The sequence below is a fragment of the Hemitrygon akajei genome, chromosome 31 (genome assembly GCF_048418815.1).
Source record: "Hemitrygon akajei chromosome 31, sHemAka1.3, whole genome shotgun sequence".
NCBI classification, from domain to species: domain Eukaryota; kingdom Metazoa; phylum Chordata; class Chondrichthyes; order Myliobatiformes; family Dasyatidae; genus Hemitrygon; species Hemitrygon akajei.
This window is the reverse complement of record NC_133154.1, coordinates 1412881-1436346: the sequence shown is the minus strand read 5'-3', so window position 1 is coordinate 1436346 and position 23466 is coordinate 1412881. Positions and strand designations below refer to the sequence as shown.

The window sequence follows — 23466 nt, the reverse complement described above, 5'->3', positions numbered from 1 at the left end:
AGGCGGGGCCTTTCCAAATCAGGGTCACCTTTATTAACAGTCGTAAAACCTAGTTGCAAGCAGCACCAGACATCCAGCGCTCACAGGAATGTAAATTATACACAATTTCAGCAAGAAGCACAGTTAGAAACAGAAACTCAGACAGACTGGAAAGTGGCCACAGCGTGGCTGTAGTGAGGCAGTGATGAGGGCTGTGCCCAGCGGTTCAAGGGCCGAATGCAGTCTCAAAGGTAGTGGCCCACGTGCAGAGGGAGAGGCAGGCTGAACAGTTCCCTGAAGTTTAATATGAACAGCACAGAACCAAATAACTAATTTTAGGCCAACAGGGCTGTTAACTAAACCTCTCGAACTGAAAGCTATTGCTTTCAGCCCAGTCAAAGCTCCTTTACCTGCCATGGTGGTTCAGAAGCAGTCGTGGTTGTCCGTCATGTCCAATGATGTAAGGAACCTCTGTGGGAGATTCCTTAAAACGGAAACCCCATTCTACAGGGGCGTCTGCACTCTGTTGACCGCAGAAATCCAGGTCCAGTGGTACGTGTCACAAACTGGGGTGTTCCTCAGTTGAAGTGGATGACCATAACATCTTCTGTGCCTTGTCATGACCTTCACTGTCCACAGAGCGTTGCCACAGCACCTCCCAGTGCGACGGAGCTGACTGCACATGCTAGGACAGGCCTGCCCCTGTCTCACCAGGGTATGAGCCTGTTGGCCACCCTCACCTGTTTAACCCGCCTGTCGAAGCCGTGTGGCCGCTGTCACGTGCAAAAAGCTACTTGGAGCCACAGGTGAGAGCTGAGTGTCCGCTGGAGACCAAAGGTGAGCGAGCTGCCCCAGAATGGACACAACAAGCCCCTTTACCAGGGAGCTACCCTCCTTGGACACCCTGTACACCCCTCAGACAGTAACTTGATTCTAAATGGATTAGCTCCTTTACAATCTCAATCTAAATGGTGGTCTTCTTTCCCAGAACAAGTACAAAACTAAGCAGGGAGGGTTGATGTCCCCGAGCTCTGGTCAAGACTCAACAAGACTGAGATGGCAGGAAGGGAGTCAAACCCAAGCACATGAAACACTGATTGGCTGGAACGTGGATACTCACGAGTGCAATTGTCGAACCCCTTCTGCAGCACGCCTGTCTCGCAGCAGAGTCCATGGTTGTTAGAAGTAGCTGTTCATGAACCTGTGGGACTTCAGGTTTCTGTACCTCCTGTCTCATGGGAGCTCCAGGAAAGGGGGAACAGCTTCCTGGGAATCAACATCTCCAAGGATCTATCCTGGGCTCAACACGTCGATTCAATCATGAAGAAGGCACATCAACGGCTCTACCTTTTGCCGTGTTTCGTTAGCAATTTCAGGAGCTTTCACCAAAGACTCCAGTCAATCTCCACAGTGGAGAGCATTGGGACTGTTGGCATCACCATCTGGTCTGGAGGCTCTGATGCAGAGGGCTGTAGACTCAGCCGTTTCCACCATGGACACAAGCTACCGAGGATGAAGCAGTGTCTCAGGAACGCGGCATCCATTGTGAAGTTACCCTGCCTTCTGGGACATGCCCTCTTCTCATTACTACCATCGGGGAGGAGATACAGTGGCCTGAAGACCTAGTGATTCAGGAACAGCATTTTCCCCTCTGCCATCAGATGAGGTTCTGAATTAAGGGGAATGAAGGGTTTTGGGGAAAAGGCAGGTCAGTGGAGGTGAGTCCATGGCCAGATCAGCCATGATCTTATTGAGCTCCAGGGGCCAGTTGGCCGACTCCTGCTCCTATTTCTTATGTTCTAATCTGTCTTATGTTCATGAACCCACAAAGATTACCTTATAATACCTCCTTTGCATTACAGTGTCTATTCAATTTTTATATTGTAACTTACAGTAATTTGTTCTATACAACACACACAAAATGCTAGAGGAACTCAGCAGGCCAGGCAGCATCTGTGGAAAAGAATAAACAGTCAATGTTTCAGGGCGAGGCCCTTCATCAGGACTGGAAAAAAAAGATGAGAGGTTGGAGCAAGAAGGCGGACTGAGGGGAGGAAGAAGTACAAGGTGGTAGGTGAGAGGTGAAACTGGAAGCGAGGGGAGGGGTAAATTAGAGCTGGGAAGTTGAAAGAGATAAAGGGCTGGAGAAGGGGGAGTCTGATAGGAGAGGGTAGAACATAGAAGAAAGGAAAGGGGAGGAGCAGTAGGGGAGGTGATGGTCAGGAAAGTAGACAAGGTGAGAGGGAAACTGGAATGGGGAATGGTGAGGGGGGCAATTACTGGAAGTTTGAGAAATCGATGTTCGGGTTGGAGGCAATCCAGATGGAAGATAAGTTGTTGCTCCTCCAACCCGAGTGTGGCCTCATTAGAGGCCATGGCGTGACATGTCTCCACTGCCCTCCCCGTAGTGCACCCTCTTTGCCACCCACCCATGACGATGCCTCTTCGCTGCCCCTCCTGACGTACCTCTCCCTGCCGCATGTCCAGCAGCTCTCCCTCCTCGCCACCCATCTCAAAGTGATCCCTCCTCACTGCCCCTCCCAATTTGCCACCTCTCCTCCGATGATCCCCCCTCGTGCATCTCCCTCTTAGCCTCCCTTCCCACAGCACTCCCTCCTGGGGATCTCCTTTTCCTCTCTATTCCTAGGGCACTCCCTCCTCGCAATCCTCTCTGAGCGACCGGCCGCTCAGCACAGGGTGGGGATCAGACCGGTTGATAATTCAGCTCGTGATCATATGTTCTCATCATCACAGGAGGCATCTCATATGAGAACCTGGAAGCTGTGGAGGAGAATCATTCAGAAGGTAGGACACACATGGATACATGCCCCAGGGACCCCCTGTAAATACTGACACTCCCAGGGACCCCCTGTGAATACTGACATACTCCCCAGGACCCCCTGTGAATACCGACATATTCCCCGGGACCCCCCTGTGAATACCGACACTCCCAGGGACCCCCTGTGAATACTGACATATTCCCCGGGACCCCCTGTGAATACCGAGACTCCCAGGACCCCCTGTGAATACCGACATATTCCCCAGGACCCCCTGTACATACCGACACCCCCAGGACCCCCTGTGAATACTGACATATTCCCCGGGATCCCCTGTGAATACCGAGACTCCCAGGACCCCCTGTGAATACCGACATATTCCCCAGGACCCCCTGTACATACCGACACCCCCAGGACCCCCTGTGAATACCGACATATTCCCCAGGACCCCCTGTACATACCGACACCCCCAGGACCCCCTGTGAATACTGACATATTCCCCGGGACCCCCTGTGAATACCGACATATTCCCCAGAACCCCCTGTAAATACCGACACACCCAGGGACCCCCTGTGAATACCGACATATTCCCCGGGACCCCCTGTGAATACCGACACTCCCAGGACCCCCTGTGAATACCGACACTCCCAGGACCCCCTGTGAATACTGACATACTCCCCAGGACCCCCTGTAAATACCGACACACTCCCCAGGACCCCCTGTGAATACCGACACACTCTCCAGGACCCCCTGTGAATACCGACATATTCCCCGGGACCCCCTGTGAATACCGACATATTCCCAGGGACCCCCTGTGAATACCGACATATTCCCCAGGACCCCCTGTAAATACCAACACACTCCCCGGGTCCACCTGTAAATACCGCCACACTCCCCGGGACCCCCTGTGAATACTGACACACTCCCCGGGACCCCCTGTAAATACCGACACACTCCCCGGGACCCCTGTAAATACCGACACACTCCCCGGGTCCCCCTGTAAATACCGACACACTCCCTGGGACCCCCTGTGAATACCGACACACTCCCCAGGACCCCCTGTAAATCCTGACACACTCCCCAGGACCCCTGTAAATACCATCACACTCCCCGGGTCCCCCTGTAAATACTGACACACTCCCTGGGACCCCCTGTGAATACCGACACTCCCAGGACCCCCTGTGAATACCGACACTCCCAGGACCCCCTGTGAATACCGACATACTCCCCAGGACCCCCTGTGAATACCGACACACTCCCCAGGACCCCCTGTAAATCCTGACACACTCCCTAGGACCCCCTGTGAATACTGACATATTCCCCAGGACCCCCTGTAAATACCAACACACTCCCCGGGTCCCCCTGTAAATACCGACACACTCCCCAGGACCCCTGTAAATACCGACACACTCCCCGGGACCCCCTGTAAATACTGACATACTCCTCTGACAAGCTATGCAGAACCTTTGAATTAACTGGTGAATGTAATCAGATGGGGCAGGTAGAGATGGAGGGACACGTTGGGCTGTTGTGAATAAAATGTCTGAACTGTTGTTATTTGCTCCTTTCTCTCTCCATCTCCCTGTCCCTCCTCCCTCTTGCCCTTCCCTGCCCTCCCCCCTCTTGCCTCACCCTCTCCCCCTGCCCTCCCCCTCTTACCCTGGCCTCCCCTCTCCTTGCAGATTACCTGAACCCAGAGTCCGACGCTGGAAGTGCTTCTTCAGAGGGTGAGGACTGACTTGCTTTGACCCTGTCCCCACACTCCCCCCTACTGCCGACACCATGGGACAGACTGACTCCCATGCCCACTGTCTGTGTGTCTAGACGGCTGCAAGTGCTGACTGTCTGCCCACAGACCAGGGCCACAGTGATCTATGCCTGTGCTTTATAGATGACTGTCCAGTGTCTGAGAGCAGTTGGTGAGATGGCCCATCCTCTCCAAACAACAGGACTCCCAAAACACAACAGCACACTCCCCAGGTCACCCTGCAAATCCCAAAGGCTCCCAGGACCCCCTATAAATAACAATACATTCCCCGAGACTCTCTATAAATACCAACACACTCCTCTGCACCCCCTGTAAATACCGACACTCTCCCCGGGACCCCTGTGAATACCGACATGCTCCCCGAGACACCCTGTAAATACCGACACACTCCCCGGGACCCCCTGTAAATACTGACACACTCCCCAGGACACCCTGTAAATCCTGACACACTCCCCGGGACCCCCTGTAAATCCTGACACACTCCCCGGGACCCCCTGTAAATACCGACACACTCCCCGGGACCCCCTGTAAATACTGACACACTCCCCGGGACCCCCTGTAAATACCGACACACTCCCCAGGACCCCCTGTAAATACCGATATACTCCACTCCACTCCACTTAACTGGTGAATGTAATCAGATGGGGCAGATGGAGATGGAGGAACATGTTGGGCTGTTGTGAATAAAATGTCTGAACTGTTGTTGTTTGCTCCTTTCTCTCCTCTTCTCCCTGTGTCCCCTCATCCCCCCGCTGTCTTTCTCTCCCTCCAACCCCCTTTTCCTTCCTCTTATCCCCTCTCCCTCTGTCTCTTTCTACACCTCCATGTCACTTCCCCTTCCACTTTCTGTGACCTCTCGTTACCCCCTCCTCCTTCCTCTCCACCTTTCCCTCTCAATCCCCCTCCACCTCTCTTTCCCCATCTCACTCCCCCTCATTCCACCACTTCCCATTCCTCTCTCTCCCCCTCCCATTCGCTCTCCACCTCCCCCTCTCCCCCTGCCCTCCCCCTCTCCCCCCTCACCTCACCCTCCCCCCCTCACCTCCCCCTCCCCCTCTCCCCCTGCCCTCCCCCTCTTACCCTGGCCTCCCCTCTCCTTGCAGATTACCTGAACCCAGAGTCCGACGCTGGAAGTGCTTCTTCAGAGGGTGAGGACTGACTTGCTTTGACCCTGTCCCCACACTCCCCCCTACTGCCGACACCATGGGACAGACTGACTCCCATGCCCACTGTCTGTGTGTCTAGACGGCTGCAAGTGCTGACTGTCTGCCCACAGACCAGGGCCACAGTGATCTATGCCTGTGCTTTATAGATGACTGCCCAGTGTCTGAGAGCAGTTGGTGAGATGGCCCATCCTCTCCGAACAACAGGACTCTCAAAACACAACAGCACACTCCCCAGGTCACCCTGCAAATCCCAAAGGCTCCCAGGACCCCCCATAAATAACAATACATTCCCCGAGACTCTCTATAAATACCAACACACTCCTCTGCACCCCCTGTAAATACCGACACTCTCCCCGGGACCCCCTGTAAATACCGACACTCTCCCCGGGACCCCTGTGAATACCGACACGCTCCCCGAGACACCCTGTAAATACCGACACACTCCCCGGGACACCCTGTAAATACCGACACACTCCTCTGCAGCCCCTGTAAATACCAACACACTCCCCAGGACACCCTGTGAATACCGACGCACTCCCCGGGTCCCCCTGTAAATACCGACACACTCCCCAGGACACCCTGTAAATACCGACACACTCCCCGGGACCCCCTGTGAATACCGACACACTCCCCGGGACCCCTGTAAATACTGACACACTCCCCGGGACCCCCTGTAAATAACGACACACTCCCCGGGACCCCCTGTAAATACCGACACGCTCCCCGGGACACCCTGTAAATACCGACACACTCCCCAGGACCCCTGTGAATACCGACACACTCCCCGGGACCCCCTGTAAATACCGACACACTCCCCGGGACACCCTGTGAATACCGACACACTCCCCAGGACCCCTGTGAATACTGACACACTCCACTGACAAGCTATGCAGAACCTTTGAATTAACTGGTGAATGTAATCAGATGGGGCAGGTAGAGATGGAGGGACACGTTGGGCTGTTGTGAATAAAATGTCTGAACTGTTGTTGTTTGCTCCTTTCTCTCCGCTTCTCCCTCTCCCTCCTCCCTGTGTCCCCTCATCCCCCCTCGTCTTTCTCTCCCTTCAACCCCCTTTCCCTTCCTCTTATCCCCTCTCCCTCTCTGTCTCTTTCTACACCTCCACGTCTCTTCATCTTCCCCTTTCTGTGACCTCTCGTTATCCCCTCCTCCTTCCTCTCCACCTTTCCCTCTCATTCCCCCTCTCCTCCACCTCTCATTCCCCCTCCCCTGTGTCTCTCATTTCCCCTCTCCCTCTCATTTTCCCCCCACCCTCCCCCTCTCCTTGCAGATTACCTGAACCCAGAGTCCGACGCTGGAAGTGCTTCTTCAGAGGGTGAGGACTGACTTGCTTTGACCCTGTCCCCACACTCCCCCCTACTGCCGACACCATGGGACAGACTGACTCCCATGCCCACTGTCTGTGTGGCTAGACGGCTGCAAGAGCTGACTGTCTGCCCACAGACCGGGGCCACTGTAATTTATACCTGTGCTTGATAGATGACTGCCCAGTGTCTGAGAGCAGTTGGTGAGATGGCCCATCCTCTCTGAACAACAGAAACAGGGCCTTTGTGCCACACACAGTGCCAAATTAAAATCTCTTCTGCCTACAAAATATCCATTCCCCACACCTTCACCTGTCTAACAGCCTCTTAAACACCTATGTGATATCTGTCTGCACCATCACCCTGGGACCACATTCTCAGAGTCATCAGTCTCTGTAAAAGAATCGTTATCCTGCACATCTCCGCCTTGCTTTAAACATTCCATCTGGTACGGACGTTTCCATCCTGGGGAAATAGATCCCAGCTGTCTACTCTATCTGTTCCTCTGATAATCTTATCAGCCTCTGTCAGCTCTCCCCTCAGCTTCCATCTTCAAACACAACGGCCTGACTTGAATTTACTTCCTCCTCTGATAAAGGCAAGCCATCTTTACCGGGTACAAACGAGTCGTATGCCACCTTTACCGTGTACAAATGTGTCGTATGCCATCTTTACCGTGTACAAACGTGCCGTATGCCACCTTTACCGGGTACAAACGAGTCGTATGCCATCTTTACCGTGTACAAACGTGCCGTATGCCATCTTTACCGTGTACAAACGTGCCGTATGCCATCTTTACCGGGTACAAACGTGTCGTATGCCACCTTTACCGGGTACAAACGTGTCGTATGCCATCTTTACCGGGTACAAACGTGCCGTATGCCACCTTTACTGGGTACAAACGTGTCGTATGCCACCTTTACCGGGTACATTGCACTCTTGCTTTATAATCTCGCCCTCTCGAGGTTTAAGGCTCCCGCCGTGGATTCATCATCTCTTGTACCCCATTGCTCACCCTGCAGGGCGCATGAAGCTACATGCCAACTCGGGAACCCAGGAGACCACGAAGGCTCAGGTTCTCTACACTGCAGGTGAGTACCCTTGTCTCACCTTGGTTCTGTGTGTGAGGCCTCTCTCCCAGCGCTGCTGAGAGTAAACGTGGGAGCATGTTTACCCCTAACCCTAACCCTCTGCAGGGGCCAGCACTGTAACATTGTGGTCATATACCCTGTAGCTTGTGTTACTGATGTTTGTGGTAACATAACTTGATCAGTTAGGGCTGTGTTGGTAAAACCACAGCAAGCGACCCCAGATTTTGTTGATCATTGATTCATTAAGACCATAAGACATAGGAGCAGAACGTGGCCATTCAGCCCATTGAGTCTGTTCTATCATGGCTGATTTATTATCCCTCTCAATCCCACTCTCCTGCCTTCTCCCTGTAACCTTTGATGCCCTGGCTCATCAAGAACCTATCAACCTCAGTTTTAAATACACCCAATGACTTGGCTTCCACAGCTGTCTGTGGCAATGAATTCCCCAGATTCACTACACTCTGGCTGAAGAAATTCCTCCTCATCTCTGTTCTAAATGGATGTCCCTCTATTCCAAGGCTGGGCACGTTGGTCCTAGACTTCCCCCACCATGGGAAACATCCTTTGCAAATTCACTCTGCCTGGGCCTTTGAATATTCGACAGATTCTCCCCTCATTCTTCTAAACTCCAGTGAGTACTGTGCCAGAGCCATCAAACGCTCTTCAATCACCCTGGTGATGAACCTCCTCTGGACTGTCTCCAATGCCAGCACATCTTTTCTTAGATAAGGGGCCCAAAATTGCTCACAATGCTCCAAGTGTGGTCTGACCTTATAAAGCTTCAGCATTACACCCCTGCTCTTATATTCTAGCCCTCTCAAAATCAATGTGAACATTGCATTTGCCTTCCTCAGCACCGATTCAACCTGCAAATTAACCTTTGCTGACAAATGAAACAGCAAGTATTTTCTCACAGCACCACAGACAGGCGGGCGGTGGTAGTTGATGGAGTTTCTGCCTGGAGGTCGGTGACCCACTCTTTGAGATCTTTATAAATGACTTTGAAGTGGAAGGGTGTTAGTAAATCGTGGATGGCACAAGGTTGGTTGGTGTCGTGGATAGTGTAGAAAGTTGTCATAGGTTACAACAGGACAGTGACAGATGCAGAGCTGGGCGAGAAGTGGCAGATGGAGTTCAGGATTTACGAAGGGAGCCGTGGAGTGGCAAATGGAGTTTACGTCGTTCGGATCAGTGCAAGGAGTTGTGTTCAGGGCAGGATTTTCACAGTGAACAGCAGGGTCTCTGTGGTAGGGCAGAGGGATGGTTCCACCAGAGTGGATTCACAGGTAGACAGGGTGAGTACAGGGGTGTACAAATGGTGACTGCACTTCGGTCACCCTGCTCTAGGAAAGAAGCCTTTGTGCTGGTGAGAATGCAGAGAGATTTACGAGGCTGTTGCCTGGACTCGAGGGACTGAGTTATGGAGAGAGGGTGGGATTTTATTCCTTAGAGTGCAGGAGACCAAGGAGTGACCTTACAGAGGTGTAAAAATCCACAAGGGGCACAGATAGGGTGAAAGCACACAGTCATTTTCCCCAGGGTTAAGGTGAGAGGGGAGAGATTTAATAGGGACCTGAGGGGCAACTTTATCACCCAGAGGGTGGTCTGCATCTGGAATGAGCTGCCAGAGGAAGTGATTGAGGCAGGTTCGTTAACGATGTTTAAGACACTCAAACAGGTACAAGGACGGGAAAGGTTTAGACCAGGAATTCCCAAGCTTTTTGTGGCGTTGGGCCCCCACCGTTAACCGAGGGGTTGGGAGGAATATGGTAGAACGTGGATATATGGGACGATCTGGGCCAGTATGAACTGGTTGGGACGAAGGGTCTCTTTCTGTGCTCTATGCGAGGGAGTGTGTGGGAGATGGGAGGAGAGGTGACAACGAGAAGGAGGGGTGACATACCAGGAGGGGAAAGGACGGTAAGTAAGCAGGAGGCAGCGGGATGGTGAGAAGGGAGGGAGAAAGAGGGGCTGGTGAGGGGCAAGGGAAGGCGTGGCAAGGGGGCGACAGAGGGGGCTGCAAAGAGGGAGGGAAACGGACCAATCAGGTCTGCTGGTCGTCCCCACACTCCGTGGGATCTTTCTGTGCAAACCACCAGCCCACAGTTTGGAATTGGAGATTTCTGAAGACCCTGAAAATTATTCTCTTCCCTTCCCTATCATCGCCTCCTCTCCTCTCCCCTCCTCCCCTTCCTCTCCCTCCTCCCCCTCACTGACCCTCTGCCCAGATCCATTGTGGACTCCCCCAGCGGTGGTCAGCAAGAAGATGGGAGAGGACATGGTCTACGCCATCCCTAGCGGCAAGTCCAGAGTGAGCCTCGACAGTGAAGGAGGTGAGTCTGGTCCCATCGGGCGGAGGTGAAGTTTGTCAGCAGTCCTGAGGCAGGGGTGGGGGGGGGGGGGTGTCCACAGGAGAGACCCCACGGGCCATTGAGAACGGGTGGGAAGATAACTGCCTAAAGATTGTGTAGGTAGGTGCGGGGTGACAGACAGAACAGGAGTCAGAGTCAGCCATTTGGCCCATCGAGCTGTTCCATGACTCTGTAAGATCACGGCTGGTGTAGCCATGGACTCAGCTTCACCTACCTAACTTCTCCCCATAAATCTTAATTTCCCTGCGATGCAAACAATCTCCTCTGTTCTAGCATGTACGGCTCCCCTGGACAGAGAATTCCACAGATTCAGTACTCTCTGGGAAAAGCAGTTTCTCCTCATCTGAATATTGAGGCTGTGACCCCTCGTTCTAGTCTCACCTACCAGTCGAAGCAACTTTCCTGCCTCTATCTTATCCTTAACTTTCAGAATTTTATATGTTTCTTTAAGATCCCCTCTCATTCTTCAGAATTCCAGTCAATACTGTCCCAGACAGCTCAATCTCTCATCATAAGCTGAACCTCCCTCACCTCCAAAATCAATGTATGTGTGTGTGTGTGTGTGTGTGTGTGTGTGTGTGAGTGTGTCTGTGTGTGTGTGTGAGTGTGTGTGTGTGTGTGATGTGTGTGTGTGTGTGTCTGTGTGTGTGTGTGAGTGTGTGTGTGTGTGTCTGTGTGTATGAGTGTGTGTGTGTGTGAGAGTGTGAGTGTGTGTGTGTGAGTATGAGTGTGTGTGTGTGTGTGTGTGTGTGTCTGTGTGTATGAGTGTGTGTGTGTGTGAGAGTGTGAGTGTGTGTGTGTGAGTATGAGTGTGTGTGTGTCTGTGTGTGTGTGTGTGTGTGTGTGTGTGTGGTGTGTGTGTGTGTGTGTGTCTGTGTGTGTGTGTGTGTGTGTGTGTGTGTGTGTGTGTGTGTGTGAGAGAGATACGTGCAGATGCTGTTCAATTTGGAGAAGTGTGAAGTGATTCACTTTCAGAGGTTAAACTTGAGGCAGAGTACGAGGTTGATGGAGATCCACCAGTGGATGTGGTGTGTATGAGTTTTAGTAACTCTGGTTATACCACACTCGATAAGGCGCCCCATGGTAAGCCCATTCTGAAATTCATGAGGTTATTCAGGGAAACCCGGCTGAGTGGATTCAGAATTGGCTTGTCCACTGATGGTAGAAGGTGGCAGTACTCTGCCTGAAGGTTGATAACCGGTGGAGTTCCACAGGGATCCTGCTCTTTGTGATTTTTATAAATGGCTTGGATGAAGAATTGGAACGGTGGGTTAGAAAGTTTGCGGACAACGTTCTGTATTTTTTTACCAGCTGCGTGGACCAAACATTGTTCTGAACAGGAAATTTTTACAGGGCCTGAAACCTGCACAACTCTTTAAATGTTATTTTTTGTAAAATGCATATTATGAATATTTATAATGAAAATTGAAAAATCATGTACTTTTGATTTTATTTATTAATTGAAGGGTATAACAAGATCTTTTTCTTTTTGGGCCCTTGGCTCCCAGTGGAGCATAAGCTATTGATGACTTCCCGTCCAAAGTCGATGCTCTGGTTGGAGTTCATCAATGTTTCCACAATCCATTGTACAAGGGATTGGCCTGTACAGCTCCAGCAGAGCCCTGTTGACCAGTCTCACCCGTTTCCACCTCTCACCATGGAGACGTAGGGTTGGACTTTCAGGGGCCTGTAATGAAATACAGTACAATAAAGAAAATGTTTCACATTTTGTAAACTTTTTCTCATCTGTCTTTATTCCAGTGGTGTGACAACAAAGGCTGTATGCACGGGAGTGTTTCAGTTACTTTGTGGCAGTGTTTACAGATGACACAAACGTTAATGGTGTTGTGGATAGTGTTGAACATTGCAGGTTACAATGGGACATTCACAGGATACAGACAAGTGGCAGATGGACTTCTACCCAGAAAAGTATTGTGATTCACTGTGGAAAGTCAAACTTGAAGGCAGAGTACAAGATTAACGGTTCGATTCTTGACTGTGTGGAGCAAAAGAGGGATTTTTGGGTCCCACAAAGTTACCATGCATCGATGGGGTGTTCATGAAGGTGTATGACAAGGCGGTCTTCAATCGTCAGGGGATTGATTTCAAAGGCCGTGAGGTAATGTTGCAGCTCCATAAAACTCTGGTTAGACCACACCTGGAATACTGTGTTCATTTCTGAGTTCTGATGTGGAAGCTTTAGAGAGGGTGCAGAGGAGATTCACCAGGATGCTGCCTGGATTAGAGAGGGTGCAGAGGAGATTCACCAGGTTGCTGCCTGGATTGGAGAGGGTGCAGAGGAGATTCACCAGGATGCTGCCTGGATTGGAGAGGGTGCAGAGGAGATTCACCAGGATGCTGCCTGGATTGGAGAGGGTGCAGAGGAGATTCACCAGGATGCTGCCTGGATTAGAGAGATTTCAGAGGAGATTCACCAGGATGCTGCCTGGACTAGAGAGGGTGCAGAGGAGATTCACCAGGATGCTGCCTGGATTAGAGAGATTTCAGAGGAGATTTACCAGGATGCTGCCTGGATTAGAGTGGGCGCAGAGGAGATTCACTAGGATGCTACCTGGATTAGAGAGGGTGCAGAGGAGATTCACCAGGATGCTGCCTGGATTAGAGAGGATGCAGAGAAGATTCACCAGGATGCTGCCTGGATTAGAGAGGATGCAGAGGAGATTCATAGGATGCTGCCTGGATTGGAGAGCATATTTTAGGAGGATAGTTTGAAAGAGCCACGGCTTTTCTCTTTGGGGTGAAGGAGGATGAAAGCTGACTTGATAGAGGTGTACAAGATGATACAATACGTAGAGTGTGATGGCCAGCACCTTTTCCCAGCTGGCAATCACCCAATACCAGAGCACGTCCGTTTAAGGACCCAGTCTATTTGGTCTATGCCAGTGACTGTGAGGCAAAGTTCAACTCCAACGCCATATTTAAATTTGCTGACGGCATCACCGTCATTGGCCAAGTCAAAGTGGTGATGAATCAACGTATAGGACAGAGACTGACAATCTGGTTGAGTGATGCTTCTCAGCAACCTCTCACTCAACATCAGCAAAACCAGAGGGTTATTGACCACAAGAGGATGAAGCCCGAATCCTTGAGTCCGTCCTCAGTAGAAGAATGGGGTGGAGAGGGTCAGTAACTTAAAATTCCTTGTGTTACCGTATCAGAGGATCTATCCTGGGACCAGCAGGTAAGCGCTATCACAAAGTAGGCACAATAACGCCTCTACTTTCGTAGAAGTTTGCGTAGAGTCAGCGTGTCGTCTAAAGCTCTGACAGACTCGTGTAGGTGCCCAGCGCCGTGGAGAGTTCAGACCAGCTGCAGCTCAGCCTGCCGTGGAGACACCAGTGTCATTCAGACACCAGTGCCGTGGAGACACCAGTGCCGTGGAGACACCAGTGCGGTGGAGACACCAGTGCCGTGGAGACACCAGTGTCATTGAGACACCAGTGTCATTCAGACACCAGTGCCGTGGAGACACCAGTGTCATTGAGACACCAGTGCGGTGGAGACACCAGTGTCATTGAGACACCAGTGTCATTCAGACACCAGTGCCGTGGAGACACCAGTGTCGTGGAGACACCAGTGCGGTGGAGACACCAGTGCGGTGGAGACACCAGTGCCATTGAGACACCAGTGCCGTGGAGACACCAGTGTCCTTGAGACACCAGTGCCGTGGAGACACCAGTGCCATTGAGACACCAGTGTCATTGAGACACCAGTGTCATGGAGACACCAGTGCAGTGGAGACACCAGTGCCATTGAGACACCAGTGCCATTGAGACACCAGTGTCATTGAGACACCAGTGCTGTGGAGACACCAGTGCCATTGAGACACCAGTGCCGTTGAGACACCAGTGTCGTTGAGACACCAGTGCCATTGAGACACCAGTGTCATTGAGACACCAGTGCCATTGAGACACCAGTGCCATGGATACACCAGTGCCCTGGAGACACCAGTGCCGTGGAGACACCAGTGTCATTGAGACACCAGTGCCATGGAGACACCAGTGTCATTGAGACACCAGTGCCATTGAGACACCAGTGTCATGGAAACACCAGTGCCGTGGAGACACCAGTGTCCTTGAGACACCAGTGCCGTGGAGACACCAGTGCCATTGAGACACCAGTGCCGTGGAGACACCAGTGTCGTGGAAACACCAGTGTCATTGAGACACCAGTGCCATTGAGACACCAGTGTCATGGAGACACCAGTGTCATTGAGACACCAGTGCCATTGAGACACCAGTGCCGTGGAGACACCAGTGTCATTGAGACACCAGTGCCATTGAGACACCAGTGCCATTGAGACACCAGTGTCATGGAAACACCAGTGCCATGGAAACACCAGTGTCATTGAGACACCAGTGTCATTGAGACACCAGTGCCATGGAGACACCAGTGCCGTGGAGACACCAGTGCCGTGGAGACACCAGTGCCATTGAGACACCAGTGCCGTGGAGACACCAGTGCTGTGGAGACACCAGTGCCATTGAGACACCAGTGCCATGGAGACACCAGTGTCATTGAGACACCAGTGCCATGGAGACACCAGTGCCATGGAGACACCAGTGTCATTGAGACACCAGTGCCATTGAGACACCAGTGTCATTGACACACCAGTGCCATGGAGACACCAGTGTCATGGAAACACCAGTGTCATTGAGACACCAGTGTCATGGAAACACCAGTGCCATTGAGACACCAGTGCCATTGAGACACCAGTGCTGTGGAGACACCAGTGCCATTGAGACACCAGTGCCATTGAGACACCAGTGTCATGGAGACACCAGTGCCATGGAGACACCAGTGCCATGGAGACACCAGTGTCATTGAGACACCAATGCCATGGAGACACCAGTGCCGTGGAGACACCAGTGCCATGGAGACACCAGTGCCGTGGAGACACCAGTGCCATGGAGACACCAGTGCCATTGAGACACCAGTGCCATGGAGACACCAGTGTCATTGAGACACCAGTGCCATGGAGACACCAGTGTCATTGAGACACCAATGCCATTGAGACACCAGTGCCGTGGAGACACCAGTGTCATTGAGACACCAGTGCCATTGAGACACCAGTGCCGTGGAGACACCAATGCCATTGAGACACCAGTGCCGTGGAGACACCAGTGCTGACACATATCTCAGTTTTATTCACTAATTTGCAGAGTTTGTCTTCTGATTGTTGATCAGTCCGTGTTTATGTGTGGTTTCTTTCTCTGTTGTATTTCTTCATTTTGCTGTAAATGCCTGCAGGGTCGTCGATCTCTAGGTAGTGTGTGATGTGGCTTGATAATGATTTTACTTTGAGCTTCCAGGCAGGGTGGACAGTGTTTCTGAGGTGGAAATGGCCAGCACCACAGGTGCTGTTTAAGGACCAGTCCTTCACCGCACCGTTCTCAGCTTTACGTTCTAACCTGCTGTTTCATCTCCAGACTACATGAACCCGGATTCTGACGTGGGACCGTTCCAGACCAAGGCAGAGATTCACTGTGCCACTGGTGAGATCGCTCATTCACTCGGGGGTTCTGGTTGTGCGTGAGTCATGAACGTCAAAGAGCAGATACAATGGGGAGTGGCAGAGGTTCGGCTGCAGAGGATTGATGGAGTCTGACTGTCCAAATCAGTCTTTGCCCTCTCTCTCCCCATTCCTCCCTCACCTCCCCCTCTCCCTCCCCTGTCCTGCTCCCCTTCTCTCCACCTTGTCCCCATCCCTCTACTCTCCACCTTCCACTCCCGCTCTCTCCCTTGCTCTTTCCTCCTTCCTCTCCTCTCCCTTCCTGTTTCACTCCCTCCCCATCCCTTCTCCAACCCACTCCCTCCCCATCGACCATCCAACCCACTCCCTCCCCATCCCCTCTCCAACCCACTCACTCCCCATCCCCTCTCCAACCCACTCCCTCCCCATCCCCTCTCCAACCCACTCCCTCCCCATCGCCCCTCCAACCCATTCCCTCCCCATCGCCTCTCCAACCCTCTCCCTCCCCATCCCCTCTCCAGCCCACTCCTTCCCCATCCCCTCTCCAACCCACTCCCTCCCCATCGCCTCCAACCCACTCCCTCCCCATCACCCCTCCAACCCATTCCCTCCCCATCCCCTCTCCAACCCACTCCCTCCCCATCCCCTCTCCAACCCACTCCCTCCCCATCCCCTCTCCAACCCACTCCCTCCCCATCACCCCTCCAACCCACTCCCTCCCCATCGCCTCTCCAACCCACTCCCTCCCCATCCCCTCTCCAACCCACTCCCTCCCCATCGCCTCTCCAACCCACTCCCTCCCCATCCCCTCTCCAACCCACTCCCTCCCCATCGCCCCTCCAACCCACTCCTTCCGAATCGCCCCTCCAACCCTCTCCCTCCCCATCCCCTCTCCAACCCACTCCCTCCCCATCGCCCCTCCAACCCTCTCCCTCCCCATCCTCTCTCCAACCCACTCCCTCCCCATCCCCTCTCTAATTCCTTTTCCCCACCTCGATGTATTCCTGTATAAATGATCTGTCCAGGATGGCACATGAAAACGTTTCACCCTGTCTTGGAACAGGTGCTGAGCCTCACTAAACGTCCTGTCTTGCAGATTTCACTCAGATCAGATCGAGGCAGAGCGATAACAGAGCACAGAATAAAGTTAAAGTTACAGAGAAAGTGCAGGCAGGCAGTAAGGTTCACAATGAGGTAGAAAGCCTCTCCTACCCCCTCTACTGAGAAAGCTCTCACCCTCTCTGTCTGTGTGTCCCCCTCTGTCTGTCTGTGTCCCGTCTGTCTGTCCCCCTCTGTCTGGGTGTCTCTGTCTGTCTGTCCCCCTCTGTCTGTCTGTGTCCTGTCTGTCTGTCCCCCTCTGTCTGTGTGTCCCTCTGTCTGTGTGTCCCCCTCTGTCTGCCTGTCCCTCTGTCTGTCTGTCCCCCTCTGTCTGCCCGTGTGTCCCTCTGTCTCTCTGTCTCCCAATCTCCCCTTCAGATTGAGGATTCCATCTTGGACATTTGATGCTGTTTTGAAGTCCTGGTGGTACCACTTTCTGAGAGGGGAATGGAAGTCTGCAGAGAGGGAGGGGGTGTACTGTGGGAGGGGGTGTGGTGTGGGAGGAGTGTATTGTGGGAGGGGGTGTGGTGTGGAAGGGGTGTATTAAGGGAGGGGGTGTGGTGTGGGAGGAGTGTATTGTGGGAGGGGGTGTGGTGTGGAAGGGGTGTATTGTGGGATGGGGTGTGGTGTGGGAGTAGTGTATTGTGGGAGGGGGTGTGGTGTGGAAGGGGTGTATTAAGGGAGGGGGTGTGGTGTGGGAGGAGTGTATTGTGGGAGGGGGTGTGGTGTGGGAGGAGTGTATTGTGGGAGGGGGTGTATTGAGGGAGGGGTCTGGTGTGGGAGGGGGTGTATTGAGGGAGGGGTCTGGTGTGGGAGGAGTGTATTGTGGGGGGGTGTGGGAGGGGGTGTATTGAGGGAGGGGTCTGGTGTGGGAGGGGGAGTATTGTGGGAGGGGTGTGGTGTGGGAGGGGGTTGTGGTGTGGGAGGAGTGTATTGTGGGAGGGGGTGTATTGAGGGAGGGGTCTGGTGTGGGAGGGGTGTATTGGGGGGGTGGGAGGGGTGTATTGTGTGAGGGGGTGTATTGTGGGAGGGGGTGTAGTGAGGGAGGGGTCTGGTGTGGGAGGGGTGTATTGGGGGTAGGAGGGGTGTATTGTGTGAGGGGGTGTGGTGTGGGAGGGGGTAGTGGTGTGGGAGGAGTGTATTGTGGGAGGGGGTGTGGGATGGGTGTATTGTGGGAGGGGTCTGGTGTGGGAGGAGTGTATTGTGGGGGGGGGTGTGGGATGGGTGTATTGAGGGAGGGGTCTGGTGTGGGAGGAGTGTATTGTGGGGGGGGTGTGGGATGGGTGTATTGTGGGAGGGGTCTGGTGTGGGAGGGGTGTATTGTGGGATGGGGTGTGGTGTGGGAGGAGTGTATTAAGGGAGGGGGTGTGGTGTGGGAGGAGTGTATTGTGGGAGGGGGTGTGGTGTGGAAGGGGTGTATTAAGGGAGGGGTTGTGGTGTGGGAGGAGTGTATTGTGGGAGGGGGTGTGGTGTGGAAGGAGTGTATTGTGGGAGGGGGTGTGGTGTGGGAGGAGTGTATTGTGGGGGGGGTGTGGGATGGGTGTATTGTGGGAGGGGTCTGATGTGGGAGGGGTGTATTGTGGGATGGGGTGTGGTGTGGGAGGAGTGTATTAAGGGAGGGGGTGTGGTGTGGGAGGAGTGTATTGTGGGAGGGGGTGTGGTGTGGAAGGGGTGTATTAAGGGAGGGGTTGTGGTGTGGAAGGAGTGTATTGTGGGAGGGGGTGTGGTGTGGGAGGAGTGTATTGCGGGAGGGGGTGTGGTGTGTGAGGGGTGTATTGTGGGAGGGGTTGTGCTGTGGGATGAGTGTATTGAGGGAGGGGTCTGGTGTGGGAGGGGGTGTGGTGTGGAAGGAGTGTATTATGGGAGGGGGTGTGGTTTGGGAGGAGTGTATTGTGGTAGGGGGTGTGGTGTGGGAGGAGTGTATTGATGGAGGGGTCTGGTGTGGGAGGGTGTATTGGGGAGGGGGTGTATTGTGGGAGGGGGTGTGGTGTATGAGGGGTGTATTGAGGGAGGGGTGTGGTGTGGGAGGGGGTATATTGAGGGAGGGTGTGGTGTGAGAGGGGGGGGTTACAGCCATACAATATCTCCCACCTTTTCCCAGATGCTGAGGTCTATGAGCCGATGAGCAGACAGGTGAATAGTTACCACAAAGAGCAGTCGAACAGTGATGATGAAGGTCAGTGTGTTTACACAGACTGAATCTCCCTCCACACCGTCCCATCACACACTCCCGGGGTCAGACACAGAGTGAATCTCCCTCCACACTGTCACATCACACACTTTCGTGGTCAGACACAGAGTGAATCTCCCTCCACACTTTCCCATCACACACTCCCGGGGTCAGACACAGAGTGAAACTCCCTCCACATCATCCCATCACACACTCCCGGGGTCAGACACAGAGTGAAACTCCCTCCACACCGTCTCAACACACACTCCCGGGGTCAGACACAGACTGAATCTCTCTCCACACCGTCCCATCACACACTCCCGGGGTCAGACACAGAGTGAAACTCCCTCCACACCGTCCCCTCACACACTCCCAGTGTCAGACAGAGTGAAGCTCCCTCCACACCGTCCCATCACACACTCCCGGGGTCAGACACAGAGTGAAACTCCCTCCACACCGTCCCCTCACACACTCCCAGTGTCAGACAGAGTGAAGCTCCCTCCACACCGTCCCCTCACACACTCCCGGGGTCAGACACAGAGTGAATCTCCCTCCACACCGTCCCATCACACACTCCCGGGGTCAGACACAGAGTGAAACTCCCTCCACACTGTCCCATCACACACTCCCGGGGTCAGACACAGAGTGAAGCTCCCTCCACACCGTCCCATCACACACTCCCGGGGTCAGACACAGAGTGAAACTCCCTCCACACTGTCCCATCACACACTCCCGGGGTCAGACACAGAGTGAAACTCCCTCCACACTGTCCCATCACACAATCCTACTGAGTGAACTCTATACTGCCCCACCTTCACCCCTCCTCCTGCATTCTCTCCCAGATTACGAGAAGATGGAATCCTCGGACTACTCCAACGTGCCCGCTGCAGGCTCAGTGCAGATGTCAGAGGAAGGTGCGCAACTAGGCAGCAGGCTGATGAGGTGACCTTGGGATCCAGTGAGAATGCAAACTGGCAGGGCTAGAGGCAGTGTCGAGTTCGGCATGTCTTACGAGGACAGGTCAAGTGAGCTGGGGCTTTTCGCTTTGGAATATGACCAAAGATCTCTGGAAGTTGCTGTGCAAGTTGGTAGGGAGGTCAAGAAGGCGTTGAGTTCAGGGTCTGTGAGGTAATGTTGAAGCTTAATAAATCTCTGGTTAAACCACACCTGGAACACTGTTTCCATTCTCATTAGCTCATTATAACGAGAGGGGCTGAGAGGGAGGAAGAAGGGAAAAATGGGGTGGGGGCTGTGAGAGATGGGAGGGGGGATCGGGTGATGAAAGGAAGGGGGCAAGTCCAGAGGAGGGAGGGAGATGAAGAGAGGGGAGGGGTGAGATGGAGGAAGAGGTCAGTGGAAGAGAGAGGGAGAGAAGAGGAGAGGAGAGTGAGGAGGGTGTGTGGGCAGGAGGTGAGGGGAAGGTAAGGAGAGTGGGAGGAGAGGAGGGGGAGGAATTGAGAGGATAGAGGCGAAAGGAGGGGGAGAATTTCAGTAGTATGGGGTGGGGAGGATAGGGGCCAGGGAGGGCACAACTGTGGGAGTGGAGGGGGTGAGAGTGGAGGGAGGAGGTGGGGTGGATAGGGGCCAGGGCGGGCAGAGTTGTGAGAGTGGAGGGAGGAGGTGGGGAGGATAGGGGCCAGGGAGGGCAGAGTTGTGAGAATGGAGGGGGTGAGAGTGGAGGGAGGAGGTGGGGAGGATAGGGGCCAGGGAGGGCAGAGTTGTGAGAGTGGAGGGAGGAGGTGGGGAGGATAGGGGCCAGGGAGGGCAGAGTTGTGAGAGTGGAGGGGGTGAGAGTGGAGGGAGGAGGTGGGGAGGATAGGGGCCAGGGAGGGCAGAGCTGTGAGAGTGGAGAGGGTGAGAGTGGAGGGAGGAGGTGGGGAGGATAGGGGCCAGGGAGGGCAGAGTTGTGAGAGTGGAGGGAGGAGGTGGGGAGGATAGGGGCCAGGGAGGGCAGAGTTGTGAGAGTGGAGGGAGGAGGTGGGGAGGATAGGGGCCAGGGAGGGCAGAGTTGTGAGAGTGGAGGGAGGAGGTGGGGAGGATAGGGGCCAGGGAGGGCAGAGTTGTGAGAGTGGAGGGGGTGAGAGTGGAGGGAGGAGGTGGGGAGGATAGGAGCCAGGGAGGGCAGAGTTGTGAGAGTGGAGGGGGTGAGAGTGGAGGGAGGAGGTGGGGAGGATAGGGGCCAGGGAGGGCAGAGTTGTGAGAGTGGAGGGAGGAGGTGGGGAGGATAGGGGCCAGGGAGGGCAGAGTTGTGAGAGTGGAGGGAGGAGGTGGGGAGGATAGGGGCCAGGGAGGGCAGAGTTGTGAGAGTGGAGGGAGGAGGTGGGTAGGATAGGGGCCAGGGAGGGCAGAGTTGTGAGAGTGGAGGGAGGAGGTGGGGAGGATAGGGGCCAGGGAGGGCAGAGTTGTGAGAGTGGAGGGAGGAGGTGGGGAGGATAGGGGCCAGGGAGGGCAGAGTTGTGAGAGTGGAGGGAGGAGGTGGGGTGGATAGGGGCCAGGGAGGGCAGAGTTGTGAGAGTGGAGGGAGGAGGTGGGGAGGATAGGGGCCAGGGAGGGCAGAGTTGTGAGAGTGGAGGGAGGAGGTGGGGAGGATAGGGGCAAGGGAGGGCAGAGTTGTGAGAGTGGAGGGAGGAGGTGGGGAGGATAGGGACCAGGGAGGGCAGAGTTGTGAGAGTGGAGGGAGGAGGTGGGGAGGATAGGAGCCAGGGAGGGCAGAGTTGTGAGAGTGGAGGGGGTGAGAGTGGAGGGAGGAGGTGGGGAGGATAGGGGCCAGGGAGGGCAGAGTTGTGAGAGTGGAGGGAGGAGGTGGGGAGGATAGGGGCCAGGGAGGGCAGAGTTGTGAGAGTGGAGGGAGGAGGTGGGGAGGATAGGGGCCAGGGAGGGCAGAGTTGTGAGAGTGGAGGGAGGAGGTGGGTAGGATAGGGGCCAGGGAGGGCAGAGTTGTGAGAGTGGAGGGAGGAGGTGGGGAGGATAGGGGCCAGGGAGGGCAGAGTTGTGAGAGTGGAGGGAGGAGGTGGGGTGGATAGGGGCCAGGGAGGGCAGAGTTGTGAGAGTGGAGTGAGGAGGTGGGGAGGATAGGGGCCAGGGAGGGCAGAGTTGTGAGAGTGGAGGGAGGAGGTGGGGAGGATAGGGGCCAGGGAGGGCAGAGTTGTGAGAGTGGAGGGGGTGAGAGTGGAGGGAGGAGGTGGGGAGGATAGGGGCCAGGGAGGGCAGAGTTGTGAGAGTGGAGGGAGGAGGTGGGGAGGATAGGGGCCAGGGAGGGCAGAGTTGTGAGAGTGGAGGGGGTGAGAGTGGAGGGGGTGAGAGTGGAGGGAGGAGGTGGGGAGGATAGGAGCCAGGGAGGGCAGAGTTGTGAGAGTGGAGGGGGTGAGAGTGGAGGGAGGAGGTGGGGAGGATAGGGGCCAGGGAGGGCAGAGTTGTGAGAGTGGAGGGAGGAGGTGGGGAGGATAGGGGCCAGGGAGGGCAGAGTTGTGAGAGTGGAGGGAGGAGGTGGGGAGGATAGGGGCCAGGGAGGGCAGAGTTGTGAGAGTGGAGGGAGGAGGTGGGGAGGATAGGGGCCAGGGAGGGCAGAGTTGTGAGAGTGGAGGGAGGAGGTGGGGAGGATAGGGGCCAGGGAGGGCAGAGTTGTGAGAGTGGAGGGGGTGGGAAGGTAAGGACAGAGGGGATCTCATGGATGACGGTCTCTCTGCAGAAGCTCTGAGAATGGAGAGATGTCGCCTCTTGTTCCTGAGCAAGTTCAAGGGTCAAACCTCTGGCAACAGCCGGCTGGCAGGTGAGTGTGGGGAGTAGGGAGAGGGGAGGGGCAGGAGGGAGGGTAGAGGGCGAATGAAAGAGCGAAGGGAGTGCAGGGGAGAGAGATGGGTAAAGGGTTAAGAGGGAGGGGAGGGAGAGTCGGAAGTGAGACGGCGACGTGGAATGAGGGAGGGAAAGTGAAATAGACTGAGGGTGGAGTGGGGAAAGGTGACTGGAGGTGAGTGTGGGTAGTGGGGTGGAGGAAGGGAAGGTGAGGGAGAGAAAAGCAGGGCGGGAGAGTACGTGGAGGGAGGGAATGTATACGAGGATGGGATAGGGGAAAAAAGGTGAGGGAGAGAGTGAGGGGAGGAGGATAGGAAAGAAGGAGCGAGTGGAGCAGAAGGAGAGGGGCGGAGGGGAGGGCAGTGAAGACAGGGAGTGTGTGGGGAGGGAGAGGGAGACGGAGATATGGACGGAATGGAGAGGATAGTGGATGA

The 23466-nt window shown here is 54.5% G+C and overlaps 1 protein-coding gene across 6 annotated transcripts in view; it reads left to right on the top strand.

The window, feature by feature from the left end:
• The window catches only part of LOC140719475 (uncharacterized), a 159583-nt gene that overhangs the window by 135446 nt on the left and 671 nt on the right, over positions 1-23466 (top strand). For 3 of the 6 annotated variants that reach the window (XM_073034175.1, XM_073034176.1, XM_073034174.1), the window contains exons 9-18: positions 2734-2784; positions 4439-4483; positions 5628-5672; positions 6979-7023; positions 8035-8103; positions 10335-10439; positions 15929-15994; positions 19172-19246; positions 20083-20182; positions 22929-23009. In XM_073034175.1, coding sequence (XP_072890276.1) covers positions 2734-2784; positions 4439-4483; positions 5628-5672; positions 6979-7023; positions 8035-8103; positions 10335-10439; positions 15929-15994; positions 19172-19246; positions 20083-20182; positions 22929-23009 — 682 coding nt within the window. The remainder of the gene's footprint in view (positions 1-2733; positions 2785-4438; positions 4484-5627; positions 5673-6978; positions 7024-8034; positions 8104-10334; positions 10440-15928; positions 15995-19171; positions 19247-20082; positions 20183-22928; positions 23010-23466) is intronic. The other 3 variants (XM_073034177.1, XM_073034179.1, XM_073034178.1) reach the window with 3 other exon arrangements.